General features: G+C 49.1%; 1 protein-coding gene across 7 annotated transcripts in view; it reads right to left on the bottom strand.

Moving 5' to 3' along the window:
• Nucleotides 1-15134, bottom strand: part of PDE4B (phosphodiesterase 4B) — a 195889-nt gene that overhangs the window by 10310 nt on the left and 170445 nt on the right. For 6 of the 7 annotated variants that reach the window (XM_074906019.1, XM_074906020.1, XM_074906022.1 and 3 more), the window contains one exon: nt 1532-1625. In XM_074906019.1, the coding sequence (XP_074762120.1) occupies nt 1532-1625 (94 nt within the window). Of the gene's footprint in view, nt 1-1531; nt 1626-2404; nt 2976-15134 lie in introns of those variants that run through there. The other variant, XM_074906026.1, reaches the window with a different exon arrangement.

A 15134-nucleotide genomic window follows, 5' to 3' on the forward strand; every position in this document is an offset into this window, starting at 1 on the left:
TCATAAAAATGGAACAGCACGACTTCCTAAAAAAGCTTTTAAGATCCTTTTAAAAGCTTTACTCATTTCTGTTTAATAGGAGCAATCAAGCTGCAGGCTGGCCCAATCTGGAGAGCCTGCACCACCCGGCATTAGCGCGGCCCTGAGTGGTTTGAGTGGCCTCATACTGGCACAAAACGTGCGAGGACGTCACCGCCACGGAGCAGGAATGAGCGAGGCCATTGTCAAGACTTGCAAAGGGAAAGGCAGTTACCTGACCCAGCTTGAGTAGGGGCAATAATACACCCCCGTTAGCAGCGGCTTCAGCTAATTAGCCCCATGCTGAGGTACAGACTCCACCAACTTGAGTGTAAGCGTGGTTTATTAGTTTTCTATGAGGTCCCCAGTATTGAGCCACACTGGGTATTTCTGCAGCAGCACATCCTGCTCCAGAGACATCTGCCCACTGGCAAGAGCTGATGAACAACAAACTCCCCGAAGATGCCGTGGGGGTCACGCTCTGGCGCGCTGTGCCCGCCCCAGGCTCTCCAGCTGAAGCAGCAGCCCCCCGGCCAGCAGCGAGGCAGCCGTGCTTCTATTCCCTGTGTTAATTCAGGTTCTAGATGTCATGATTAAGCTGAGCGATAAGACAAGGGCTGATGGATTCCCACAAAGCAGCTACAGACTTACATGGATTATTAATGATGTGATGTGTCCTAAATGCACGCAGCAGTTCCAGCTGCAACTGGCTATTGAAATCACTTTAAAATCCCTTAATGGAAATAATTGTTTGTCACACAGTGACTGGGTTCTGGGCCATCTTAACTGCAGGGCGTAAGTCCCCCACGAGCTCCAGCATCCCACATCCCCTCAGCAATTTGAAGCTGTTGGACTCAGAGATATGGATACGAGGGCCCTGTGCTAAGCTTCGTTTCATCTGCAAATGGTCATAAATTCTAAAGCTGCTTGAAAACACAAAAATTTCCATTTTTCATAACAAAAACATTTGGTAAGCACAGAGGATTCATTTGTTGTCAGCAGTCCTACGAGCTCCAACAAAAGTAATGCAATGCAAGATATTCTCTGTACTCTTTATTCTGACTTCCAGTGCAAAATGAGCAAATACACACAGAGTAATATATAAAATGTCTGGGCTGAACCTACTTGTCTGAACCCTGTCTCTGACGGGGGAAGATGCAGCTGCATGAGGCTGTAGTTGCAAAGATGAGGCTATGCAGTCGGGCTTGTGTGACTTTGTCCTTTCCGTAAGGTCAACACAAAAATCAAATATTGCATAATGCAGCTACCAAGAGCTTAATTCAATCTGAACAGAAAAATCTTTTGATTTGCAGATGGAATTCTTCTGTGGATAGACTTATTCAAACACTGCATTATTGTCCTCCCCATATCCATTTTGCAAGTGAAAAATCAAACCATTTAAATAAGGCTCTGCCCCAAAGGAAAACTCGGCGCAAGCACGGACTGGTGGGTATTAGGCTGCCATAAATCCTTATCTTTGAGTCACCCGAAAGCTTGGGATGCGACGTCTTACCCAGGAAGGTGTTGGAAATGTACTCGGACACCTGGTTGCCGGAGCGGCTCATCTCGGAGAGGTGTGTCAGCTCCCGGTTCAGCATCCTCTTGAACTGGGAGGGGAAGAGCACATAACACAAAGATGGCATTTTTTTTTCTCAATGCTTTTCTGAATTAACACAGCTCTCTCACAAGCAAGTCCACAGACAAGAGATTAAAAGCAAAATTCTGGAGATATCTGGAATGGAGTCAGCGACATATGGCTTCGTTTAGATACTGTTCAGCGTCGTCATGACTAGATATTTCTTTTCAGTACACTAAACTACAAAATTAATTTCCTCCCAAGACGCATACTAGTTTTTAACAAACGAGAAGATAACGTTTCAGGGAATCTCTCTGAAAGATCAAATTCTTGTATTGGTTTTAAATTCCACATCCTATAACCTTCTTTTGTTCTGAATTTTCTAAGTTTGCTCCATTTTGAATTATGCAAGTAAAAGAAAATCGCCTATGTTCAGAACAGAACAGAGGAGAAATATGCCATAAATCCAAAGGTCTGCTTGGATCACTACTGAAATGAAGGATTCAAGCATTTCTTCACCCAGATACACATGCTATGATCCTCCTCATTTTCTAACCACACATTTTCATTGCCGCATCGTTTTATCCCGCAACAGTGAATTCCCAAAGGGGAAAACAATTTACATACATGTACGCCGCATGCACAGTACACACGTATGTTCATCTCTTGCCATACACATGGCACGTAAATAACCATTTAAACGCACATAAATAACCATTTAAAAGGCATGTTTCCCTTACAGAGGTTTTAACCAAGCAATACAGCACAAAAAAACACAGTCATTTATAATCCGTCAGGATTCAAACCCACCTTAATATAACCCCAAGATACAGATAACAAATAGTTTGCTTCAGGCATTTTGGAAAACTCCACACCGGCGTCCACAAATCCTCACGGAGAAATCGCCGGTCAGACAGGAGAGCTCCTCGGGCACACGGACACCCCCCTTCCCCAGCCAATCAAAAAAAATCAGCGTTCATCAAAGCCAGAGATCCCCCAAAGCCCAGCAGTTGCTAATCCCAGACAAAGCCAAGCTTGGCATAGCATCCTCGCAGCGGGCTGAACGGGGGTGTATTTGCTCGCAGGAGAGAATAATGAAATCAGGGATTGCACGAAGAAACGAGAACTAATCCAAACGCATTCAGGGGGATGGCTGGAAGCACTTATGAATTATGAATCGTCCTGGTTGCTTAGTTGGCTGAAGGGGGGTCCCCGCTCCACAGCAGCCTTGCTCAGCTGAACCGTACGACAAAAAAAATGATGCAGGTTTCTGAGGGGTTGCCAGCTTTAGTAACACAGCCATCTTTTTTATAAGGAAGATTAAAATGGAGGAAGCTCTGTGCATATTTAAATTAAGTTAAAAGTAGGCAGTAGTCTCTTCTCCATTTCTGCTTTGTTTTAATCCTCTTCATTGCAGAGGCTGAGGATTTTCAAAGCCAGTGTTCACATATGGATTTTTAAAAGCATAAATTTTACACATTTTCAGCGTGATCGTGGCTTTTTTCTCTGACATGGTAAAAGGCAAAATGTAGCAACGTAGCAAAACGTACCTTTACAGACTGGAAATATTTTCCAGGGTAAAAAGTACAAACTAATAATGACCTTAAATCTGCAATGTCACTCTGCAACGAATACATTTTTTTCTCACAAAAATCCATTCACAATCCAAATGTCAAGATTTAATTATTCATTTTTATTTCAAACTGACACGCAATCACTTTATGAGGAAGCTGCAGCTGTCCTTTTAGCACCGCATCACAAGAAAAGCAGCTTGCAGTGCCTATGTGACAGATCACAGCGAGGAATCGCCGCCGATGCGCAGCCCTCCGATGGCGTTAGGACGTCCTTGGCGACTGCTGGCTGCAACACGCCGCACCGCAGCGGCCAGGATTCCGAAAATAAAAGCGCAGTCTTTGGTCTAGAAAAGATTTCCTTTCTCCCAACTGGTTTTATGAAATGCTATCAGCCTTGCTTGGCATGACGTGGTGCTGGGGGACTTGCAGCGCACAGGGTGGGGGTGGGCAGGAGAGGCAGAGCTCACATAAAGCCCACAAATAGCCCACGTAGAGCCCACAAAGAGCCCACGCAGAGCCCGTGAACAGCCCACGCAGAGCCCACAGCTCCCAGCTTGCCCAGGCTGCCGGCCCAGCCCTGAGCACCACAAAAATCACGCCTCGCTGGCCAGGCACGGCTCCAGCCGCGGCTCAGCACCGTCCAGATGGGACTCCCGCTCAACCCTGCGGCTGCAAGAGCCACAGAGAGCAAATCAAGTTGGGAACCCACCTCCTTCCCTCCCTAAATTCACCATTATCAGAGGTGGAAAGCTGATGCCACCTCCCTTTTACCCTGTGGCTACCTGCGGAGCCCAAAGACGGGGTGCGTCTGCTCGGACTCTGCCACCACCATCTCTGCTGTCTTCTCCTGCAGCCGCCTGCCTTGCCCTGCCAGGGAATATGTCACACAGCGAGGCCTTACTTTCTGGATTACTCAACTAGTTTAAATACTGGTTTAATACTGGTTTAATACTAAGGCCGGCATCCCATCACGCTGGGTCATGGGCTTTGGCTCACAGGGTCTCCAGGAAACGTCACGCCAACCAAGAGGGACAAAAGCCTTTTTGAAACTCCTAAGAGAAACCTTAGTGATGGAGGACGAGTGGCAGCAAGAATGAAAACGAAGAGAAAGCCCGTGGGAGGAGAGGAGAGCTCTGACCCCGTCATTCCTCCCGGTGACGTATTTTCGCGGATCACAAGCGCCCGCCGCCGACACGTGAGCCCTCCCACAGGCTCACGGCGAAGCATGTGCTGAAACACCCCTCTGGGTCGAGGCCTTTATCTTCACCAGGAAAACACCATAATCAGATGATCACGCAAACAACTTCTAAGCAACGTTGAAATCAGTTGGGTTTTTCTATACAATTGCCCCTTTCAGATAAATAATCCCAAGTGGTGGACAAACATCTGCAAAAAAAACGCCTTTGCCTCACAATTGGCTTCATAAAGCACAAAGGGTAGCTGCTGCCTTTTCACAGAGGCACACAGCAATTAAATGGCCTCCACAAGGTCACCCAGGCCATCTGCAGCAGAGATGAGGACAGATAAAAAAGACCTTGGGATTCTCATATCTGATCTTTAACCAGAAATCGGTGCCCTTCATCTCCTCCATCTCGCTCACTCTTCCAGACTTTTAATCAGCAACCTTTCATGAGCGCAGGCAGCAGCACTACAGCACTAAAAAGGACTACGGGGGCCGAACCCAGCCGAGACACCCACGGTGCTCTGAGAATACCCACGTGCTCCGCCAAGTTCATTGCAATTTACTGTCTGAACGATGCTGGCACCTAAGCAGGATTTACTTAATGACATGATGGCCTTTTAAAAGCAGCCCAGTTCAGGGTGGACCAGGGCCTGCCGACGGTGCACTTGCTAAACACAAGGTCTTCATCACTCATGGGGGGGTATTTGGGATTTTTTTTTTCCCCATCTTCCCTTGATGTCAGGGCGCTCTGGAGCGACTCTGCTTCCTCAGAACTGCTTTGCCATTTGCCTGCGGGGAGGAGGCACGTTGCTGCCTCTCTGCGCAGATCAATGACTGATGTCATGTGCAAACCTCTGTAACGATCCCTTCGTTAAATCGATTTGACAGCAAAGGGTAAAACAAACAGATTGCATGCTAGCAATGAGAAAATACCAACTGCTCTGCCATTAAGCAAACAGAAGTGTTGCTGCTTTAAAGGGCTCGTGCGTGAGCGCAGCATGGCCCTCAGCTTGGCAATTACGATGATGCCCATCAGCAACATGTGGATGTGTGCTGTGATTTTCATAATTAATAATCATCTCGGTGCTTTTTTTTACAAAGGAAATAAGCACTGATAACCTCGCTGTACAGCTGGGAGCTGAGGCACACGTAAGAAGACGCGGATGTGCGCGGGAGGGGATGCCCACCCCGACTCACCAGGGGTTTTTCCTTAAAAAGAAGCAAAATCAGGAAACGGGCTTGGGTTTCCCTTCTCTTTATCCCAAACTCTGATCACAGGGCCACGCAATTAACACATTCAGCTGATGAGGAGAGTGCAGATAACGTAAACAAGACGAAGCCCCAGCTGCAATTTTTCATAACCAGATACACACGGCGGCAGAGCTGACCTTCCCAGCAAGTCACGGAGGTCTAAAACCATCTGGAGAGTTGTGTGAGAAAAAGCCATCGCATCGCGTGGAGTTTTTCCTGTTTTGCACGCTCTGAAGTAACTGCAGAAGTCATCTGAACGAAATTAAGTCTCCCAGAGATTGAATCACTCTTTGATTACCAGCAGTGACCCTTTTTTGTGCATTCTCTGGTAGAGGGAATCACAGTTTCTTTCCAGCTTTCCAGTCGTGCGTGCGTGCGGCAATTTCCTTGATTACCGTCGGGAAAAGTTCACTCACAGTTCCTCTCCTGGCTGCCCACACCGCACCCTCCCTGCTCACGTTTTCTCTGCGCTGGCAGTTGCCCTTTTTGCTTTGATTTTGTCGCTGCAGCGTTGCCCCAGCCCAAGGCTCGGCAAGGACACGACCACGGTGGCATCGGCACCGAGTGCGTGGCAGCTCCTCAGCCGCTCGGCAGCTGGTCCTTCACCCCGTCCTACCTACAGGCTCTGCAGGCGAAGCTTGCTTGCCGCCTTTTGTGCAGAGAAAGAAAATTTGGCCTAATTTATGACAGGATTTGCCAGATTTAGGAGCTCAAGCACGGTGGGAACGTGCTGGCTCCGTGGCCACCGCTTGAGATATGGGGTGGAGCCTGGGGCAGCATCCAGCCACACCTGGGAAATCTCCCCGGTGCTTCAGTGTGGAAAATCCCACCTTTCTGGGTCTTTACGTAGGAAAAGACTCTCTTCCTTTCCTAGGAAGTCCAGGGAGAGCCACGTGGGAGGCACACGCAGTTCTTGGCCTTTCCAGCCCCACACAGGCCGGCTCCAGGGACAGTCCTGTTGTTATTCCTGTTCCTATTCCCCTTTGGAGTAGAGCATCAGAGGTGTTCTGGTGCTTTACAGGGAGAATAAAGACAGGAGGATGTATCTGCTGCTGATGTAAATCCTTTGAAGTCGATTTATACCAGCTGGGGTTCCCTGAGGCCAAGAGTCCTTATGCAAAGAGGCTGCTTAAAAAAGTTTTAGTCATTTGCAGGAGCTGAGAGCAATTTCAAGATAAAAGAGCTGCTAAGATGCTGCGGGGCTCCAGCCTAGGGAGAGTACCTAGGGAGAGCAGGGTCCCACCCCGCACTTTGATGGAGGAATCTTGGTGCAGATCTCCAGTGTGTAAAAATGTTTATAAACTCTGTTCCTGGCGACCCACCCTTCTGACGCAAACATTACATCCCTCGCTCTGCCACCGCTCCTAGAAATCCTTTAGAACAAAAGGATTTGTGGTACCGAGGGTTATTTTCCCCTTTGATTTCCACGCAAAGGCAGCTGGGCTGAATCCCTCTCAGCTTAATTGCCTGGGTAAATTACTGCAGGTCCAGAGGTGCAATTAAACTTCGGTGTAACTCCATTCATTTCAACAGCTCTTCTCCTGGGAAAAAACTGGATGCCCAGTGCTGGCAGCTGGGGAGAGCTGACACTCACCTGCCCGTGTGACGGAGCAGGAATGAGAGTCCAGCCGGAAATTATTTACACGCAGGAGGGAAATTACTCATCCGTGTGTACAACAACCAGGTCAAACAGCAAATGTGTAATGCTTTTGTCTGGACCTCTGGTCGCTCGAAGGGAAGGGATGTGCCACTCGTGCTACTACGGGTTGGTTTTTTTTTTTAAAATGAGATTAATCTCCTCGCCTGTGTTTGAGAAGCTACAAGAAATATTTGTAAATACGTAGCCCTCTCTTCCTGACCCAGATGCCCCACTCCCGTATCGCACAGCACACCTAACCCTTAGGTAGGCAAAACTCCCCGAGTTTGGGTTTTGCCCGAGCAGGGGCAGAGGGACGCTGGGTGCCCCGGGACAGCGGTGGGGACTAACCCCGGACACCCCCCGCTCCCTCCTGAGACGGGCAGGGAAGCAGATCGCTGGCACACGAGCACCTTGTAACTCACTGAAGGTAATTTTTCATCGTTCTTGTTTTTTCCCCAAACTACATTTGGAAAACCTGCTGATTTTGAAGTGCTGGAGCATTTCTTTGATTGCTTCTTAAGAAGTTTGCAAGCCAAAAAAGTTAAAATTCTTTAATTTATAGGAGCAGTAACCCAATCGTTTATCTGTGCTTTCCTGATGTTACATCACTTGCAGAAAGGACTGTGTCAAACAAAATTCCAGCCGTCCTTGATACTTTCATAATTTCTATCAATCCTCCTTTTTAAGCACTCACAGGAAGGACGACGGGAAGGTGCATTTAAATGTTTAAAAGAAAAAATGAGCCCATTTCACACTAATCAGTACTAAAGGAGAAAGTTTTCAGATGTATTTCAATGCCGGAAGAAAAGTGGAATGGTTGCAGTCAACTATCAGTCATTAAAAAAATCAAATGCTTTTGCAACTCTTTCTAGTTCTTGTTTCCTAAAACAATATAGTTTTTAATGCGCTAGAAACTGTTTTTAATGAGATACAAAGTACTATTTGTTTTTTGGGTTTTTTTTGTTTTCCCTTCAGCTTATTTTTTAAACCGAAAAGTAAACACACGGTTATGAAATCTCCAATTTCACATCAAAGGAAAGTTGATTTATATTTATGTTCAAAGGAAGACTTTAAAGGAGTAACATCATGACCAACTTGTTGGCCTTATGTTATTAGAATAATTTAAAAATCCACAATGTAAATGTTGATAAATAAATAGCATGTTGCCATAAATCAGCATGTGGCTGCTCATGAAAGCAATAACATATATCTGATGCAGACGGCACAGTATTCAGATTTTACCCGTGAAGTTTAGCATTTCTGAAAGCAGCAGAACCTCCCTTGGGTGGGACTTATTTACGCAACACGGGGCTGAAAGAGTGATGAAGTGGAACCCGAAGCAGCAGTGTTATCACCGGTACATTTCCAGCTCATTTCCAGACAAATGAGACTTGAATTATGCAAATTGCATTAAAATGCTGGAAAGGAAAAACTCCTTATAGGATCCTGCCCAAGGAAAGCACTGTGAATTAGCACTGCTTAGAAACGATACCCAATTTCCTCATTTAAAAGCAGGCTCGGGGCGTGTTACTCACTTGCTGGGAACTGCTAAGGCAGAAGAAAAAACCCCTCTGCCTGGTGCTGGGGAATTGGTAAGGTCATGAAGAAACCACCCCCTTTACTTTCCTGAAAATGAATGTGTCATGTGTTTATAAGGTGTGCCTGCCTGAGTTTTTGTTGGCACAGGGAGGAAACGCCTGCCATACCCCGCAGGGCCAAATCTGCTCACCGCCGCCTCGACCCGAGCAGTCCCGCGGCATCTCCTCCCCAAGAATTCAAGTCTTGGTGCATCCCGTCCCTTTGTGTTTATTACCCAAGAGCCCTTGGTTTAGATTTACATTTGTTTGGATTGAGATGAAATACCGGGGCTGAAGAGAGCTGAAGATTTCACACGGCCTGGTGTGACAAAGCACGTGGTGTTGTGTCTCCTGGGGCGGAAAAACCGCGGCTGCGGGGTACGGCCCTGTCTGCACCTTGGGCTGAAGCTTTGGGCTCCTTCGGAAGAAGCTCAGGTTGGTTTTCTTGATTACTGGGTTCAGTGTTGGGCCCCTCACCCCAAAAAGGCCATTGAATGACTCGAGCGTGGCCAGAGAAGGGCAACGGAGCTGGGGCAGGGTCTGGAGCACAGGTCTGCTGGGGAGCGGCTGGGGGAACTGGGGGGGTTCAGTCTGGAGCAGAGGAGACTGAGGGGAGACCTCCTGGCCCTCTGCAACTCCCTGCCAGGAGGGGGCAGAGAGGGGGGATGAGTCTCTGGAGCCAAGGCCCCAGCGCCAGGCCCCGAGGGAATGGCCTCAGGCTGCCCAGGGCAGGGTCAGGCTGGCTCTGAGGAAGGATTTCTGTGCAGAAGGGGCTGTTGGGCGTTGGAATGGGCTGCCCAGGGCAGGGGGGAGTCCCCGGGATCCCTGGAGGGGTTGAAGAGTCGGGCTGAGCCAGCGCTGAGGGATCTGGGGCAGTTGAGAACGGTCAGGGGGAGGGTCATGGTTGGGCTGGAGGAGCTTCAGGGGCTTTTCCAACCCAGATGGTTCTGGGATTCTGTTTCTGCTTCATCCAAAATGCTCTTTCTATACTTAATAGGTCTCTTCTAGCTGATTAATACATGTGACTCTATCTGGAGTCTACATGTCAGCTTTTTAGATTTTGTCTGGATTTCCTCACCAGCAAGCACCAAACAGCAAATGGCAAGAGCTCTCAACCAGGCAGAAACTCAGCAGCAATCACCTGGGAGCTGCGCTCTCACTCCATCCTTGAAAGGTCCATCTTATACAGTAAAAAAATTGCACTGTAAAGGGAAAGGATCACACAAACAGCAAGTTACGGGCAAGGGGTAACTCTGGAGACGCGCACTGCCTTTTCTGGAGCAGCCGAGCGCGGTGCGTGAGCATTCACAGCAGCTTTTCGTCCTGGCACTGCTTTTAACCTTCACTCGAGCAAGAGGCGAGTCAGTAAAACCAGAAACAAGCAAAACCACTCGTTCTGCAAAATCATTTTTAGAGTTTTACCAGGTGGAAAAATGCTTAGTTGTGTTAAGGTTGCAAAAGGAAAATCAGGAAGAGGAGATGATGAGCGCCAGCCCGAGCCAAAGGCGAGGAAGCAACAGCAAAATTAAAACCTACAGCAGCTTGTTTGTTGACATAAAGTTGATTAAAGAAAGACCTGATGCAGCTGACAACATCTGTGGCCTCCAGAGCAGATAGTGCTCCAGAAGGCTGCAGATCTCAGACCAAAATCTTCTGTCAGTCACACCCATGCAAACCACACTGATGAGGCCTCGAGTGCCAAAGGAAGCCGAACGACTACGTAAAGAGAGCCCACAAACCAGAGAGCCTCCCCAGCCACTCGTCCCTGCCAGGGCAGGCAGGGAGCAGGCAGGGAGCAGGCAGGGGCATCCCCGCTCCTGTGGGGCTCAGGGGGTGAACCGTAAGGACATCTTGGACATTCACATGAAATATGCCTGGATTATACTCTAAATCTTCAGGGGAGGGGAAAAAAAAACTAACCAAACCAAGAGGGAAGAGCATTTGTCATTTAACAAGAGAGCAGTGCAATTAAACATGGGATTTTGTTAATCGTATGAAGCAGCAATTTAAATTTAATTTAAATTTGAGTCAGGCTCTGCAGTCATCATTTAGGCAAATCCAGCTGGGGTTTCACCTGAGTAGGAGAACAGGCTTTGGAAAATTCAAATAACTTTGTGCCCTGAGATGACTTTTCCAAGATGCCCGTGATGAGAAAAACTGGCAACTCTTCATCGACAGAAGTCCGTTTGCTTCAGAAAACACAGGGTAAAGAGTAAATCCTGGGAAGAAGTCAGTGCAGCTCTAGAATACAGTATATCCACCCCCCCACCCCCGAAAAGGTGGCAGTTGGTCCTGCCAAAATGAAAATGAGCCTAATGCAAGCCCCAAAACCATATGGAAGGCACTAATTAATGTAAATATATTTAAATGAAAAATCCTTCTCACATAGAGATAGGCAAATGATTTGCAGAGTAATTTTTATGTAGCATTTGCCCAGCTGTGCTAAATCAGCAGCAAGGTGAGGCACTTCTCATTTGTTCGCTTTAAACAGAGAGCAAAGGCTTTAATCAGAGGCATCTCTCCCTCTAAGAGCTCTGACGGATGAGCCTTCAAACCAATACATCTCCCACAACATGTTCTGGCTTTGATAACACAACATCTTTCAATTAAGTTTCATTTACTGCAAATATTTTCATCGCCAGCTGCCCCACCAAAAGCAGTTGCTCTGCAACTGGGTGAAAAACGAGAAGTTCCGAGTCAGCCTGTGGAAACTGGCCTGGTTCACAAACTCAGGGCCGGGTTTAGGACTGCTCTGAGGATTAAATCCTACTTTGGAACCCTTCACAGCTCGCCCTCATCCCAAGCGGTGCTTCTCTTCCGAGACTTCACGCGTCTCCAGTATCCTCACTTCACTTCCAGAGGTCACTGCTCTGAACAGTTAGTCACTCTCTAGTCCTGCCCTCAAATCATGATTCATTTTGAACCTGCCTTTGAGCTATTATTTATTTAAGCCCCACCCTAATGTGTTATAACGTAAAAGTCTGAGAATGCACGACTTTAAAACCCATCACATCCTAGTGCAAGCAGAAATGTTTAAAGGACGAGCTAGAGGGTCCTGGGCACCGTCATGCTCCGGAGGATGGCAGCTGCCTGGAAAGGCTCCAGGGAACATGGAACTGAACCAAAATTCAGCCCCCAAAGTCTTCCTCACCGCTGTGGCTCTCTAGATGAGTGCCAGCGGCACGAATGGTGTGTGGCCGTGGGATCTCCCTCGCAGGGGCTTTTCCCATTTACCACAACAGTCCCAGAAGATGAGGAAGCATCTGCCAGCCAAAGGCACTTTGCTCTAAGAGGGCGTCTTGAGTGGTGGCACCAGATCCTAATAGTGGCCTGACACTCTGCACAAAGGTGCAGCTTTCCAAGATGTCATTTTTAAAATATCTGAATCAATTCCACAAAGATATCTGGAGACTGACAGCCCAGAGGCTGGCAAGACCAAAACATCAGATCGTTAAATGAGCCCACGGATGGCCCCACTATTCCACCCCACTCTTACAACATACTTGCTAGAATCAGAATGATTTATTTTAGAGGCCGAAGAGCAAGGGAGGAGGAATAGGATGGACACAGAGACAGCTGCCCTACAAGTCCATTCATGACAGTGATGAGAACTGAGACTCAGGAGTTGACTCGGACCCAGCTCCCCAACTCTTGAACATCCCTGAGGAGCTCTGAGGGGTTTCAGAGTCCGGGGCAGAGCCACGGTCCAGAGCTGGCTCCTCCTCCCCCAGAAGGCTTCCCTGGCACCTCCTCACCCCTCCCTAGTGCCTCTGTTAAAAAACCTGGCTCCCACATCACGCGTAGCTTTGCCTTCAGAAACAGAGCCCCGTCCTCCAGAACAAGGACGTCCTCAGCACAAGGGAAAAGCCACCAGCTAAACCAAAGATGGAGCGAATATTGCCAACCTGGGACACAACCAGCTCCTCCCGCAGCTCTCCCAACGGCCGTCTCACGTCCTGCTCTGCAGACCGCAGCTCTACGTCTAACAAACAGTTAACGGCTGGAAGGAGCCTACGTCAAAGCGACACCACAGGGTTAGGGACCGGTGCGGAGCGGGGAGCAGCTCCCAGAGCTCTCCTCTCCCAGCTCCCCCGTTCCCGTCAGGAGTCCCCCGGGCCCGGGGAATACCGGGGCGTGCGGCTGGGGAACGGCGTGCGGAGCGCGGTGATTCATCCCGGCTTGTAAAAACAGGAGACGTGGAAGTCTCTTTGTTTCGTTGGCTGCCGCACAAGCCAACAAGCCTCTCTTTGTGCGGTGCTCGGCTATTTTAAAGCATATTAAACAAAGGAAGTTACAGCAAAAGCAAGAGAAAGACTAAACAGCTCGGCACCGCTTAAGGGAAACAGCACGTAGGACGAGGATGGGGTTGGGGGCTGAGGGGCTGGCAGAAGGCAGGCGAGCCCGCGCCGAGGCCGTGCAGCCCGGCACATACACCGCTGGCAATTGGCCCCGCGCCGCGCTCGACCTCCGCCACCGACCCCAGGAGTTTACATTAGTGTCCAGATGTTTATTTAGCCACTGTCTCCTGAAAGCTAGGTGCGGCCTTGCTCCTCTTTTCTGACCGAAATGCCCTTTGAAATACAGGCAAAATGAAATCAGTTATGTTTATCTTAGTGGCTTCTGGCTCACAAGAATCCAAGATAGGAGTGCGGAGCCCCGCCGCGCTGCTGCCCCGAGCCGCTGGCTGGAACCGCGGCCCTGGGTGGCAAAAGACTTGAGTTGCGTTATTCAGCACTTGGGACTAAGGGAGAATTTGAGAGTTGAAATATTTAAGGATTTCCTCTGCGGTGTCTGCAGCTGCCCGGGCAGCGCTGGCAGGGAAGGGTCCCTCAGGGAACAGTCTGGGGACAGAAGCGGGTTCTGAAAGTTGTGAGAGCACAAGGCAAGGCACCCCCGATGACAACACTCTACTCAAAATTAGAATTTCCCCACAGACCACACATTGCGTTATCTGTCCATTTACTCACTGGATGGACTGCAAAAAGCTCTAAACAAGACTGATCTGATTTAAGGAAAGGTGCTGCTTGGGTCCATTCAGATTTTACGCGCGACCAGGGCTGCATCCTGGCTCTTAAGAAATAATACACTTCCTCCATCCCTCGTTTCTGTGATATTATGGCCCCATAAAAACAAGACCAGCGTTTCAGCTGGGAAAAATACTTGCTCCTTTTTACGATTTGGGGATGCACAGAGCATGTCCTGCCCCCGGTCCCAAACGCTGTATTAGGTAACAGAGCCGAGGGGCTCCTGCGTTTCCGTCTGCCGGACAAGCGAGGCTGCAGACAGCTGCCCCATGCCAAACTTTACACCAAGAGAGAAACCCCCCCCTCTTTATCAGCACTCGCAAATCCTTCTGAGACACAGCAGTTGATTGAGCTGGAAGCTGAACAGGGTGATAAATGCAGAAAAAAAAAGGAATATATATGTTACAATACTGTAAATATGTGTGGTCTGCTTCTGCAGGCAGCGCTGAGAGCCTACAGAACTCTACAGGTAATTTGGTTCCGTTGCAAAGCTGCAGTGCCATACTCTGCTCACAGCAAGAGGTTAGTAAAATAAATTCTCTTCATGTCGGTTGCGTTCCCTGCAACCAGGGAGTTTTTCCAGGGAGATTTTCTCTCTAATTCAGAAAGTTACGGGCACGGTGCATGGTGGGTTGTTCTTTTGCAGCTGGAGCAGCAAGGGACTGGGGCCGGTCTGCGGACCAGGTGCTGCTCTGGCCGTGTGTCAGTGCTCACGGCCGCTGGCAGCGCAGCCGGGGAACAGAGTCCCCCCCTCTTTGCCAGTTTTGAGTCCCATCCCCACTCGTGGGACCGCAGGGTCCCACCGGGCGAGCGGCAGCGCTCCGCTGGCTCGCACTGACGTCAGTGCAACCGGGCTCGACCGTCAGATTAGCTGCTCGCTTCCTCACTTCTCCTCTAATTAACTCACATCTTAAAAAAGTATACGCACATGTCTGAACTGATGTTTTTCCCCAAACCATCAGCTTAAAGCCAGGATGCTGTCCCACATGGCGTTTCCCCCCAGCGACTCCTTTTTGGTGCAGGGCTTCGGAGGATCCCCCCGCGCACACGTATGCCGAGATCCTCCCTTCTCTGCCTGCTGCTGTTGCAACTCTGGATTTTCTAAACTACGTCTGTCAGGAAGGAGACAGGAAATTCGAGTCACACTTGCAACAGCTGTGCCATGCCTACTATCAGTCGCAAATGACGTAGTTTGGCTGGGGTGGCGTGGGGCCAGGAACCGGCGAGAGCGGAGGTCGGCGAGATAGGTCACTGTTTGGACGGTGCTGGCGCTCGGGAGCGTGCTGAGTCCG

This window comes from Athene noctua, chromosome 5 (assembly GCF_965140245.1).
Source record: "Athene noctua chromosome 5, bAthNoc1.hap1.1, whole genome shotgun sequence".
Lineage (NCBI taxonomy): Eukaryota > Metazoa > Chordata > Aves > Strigiformes > Strigidae > Athene > Athene noctua.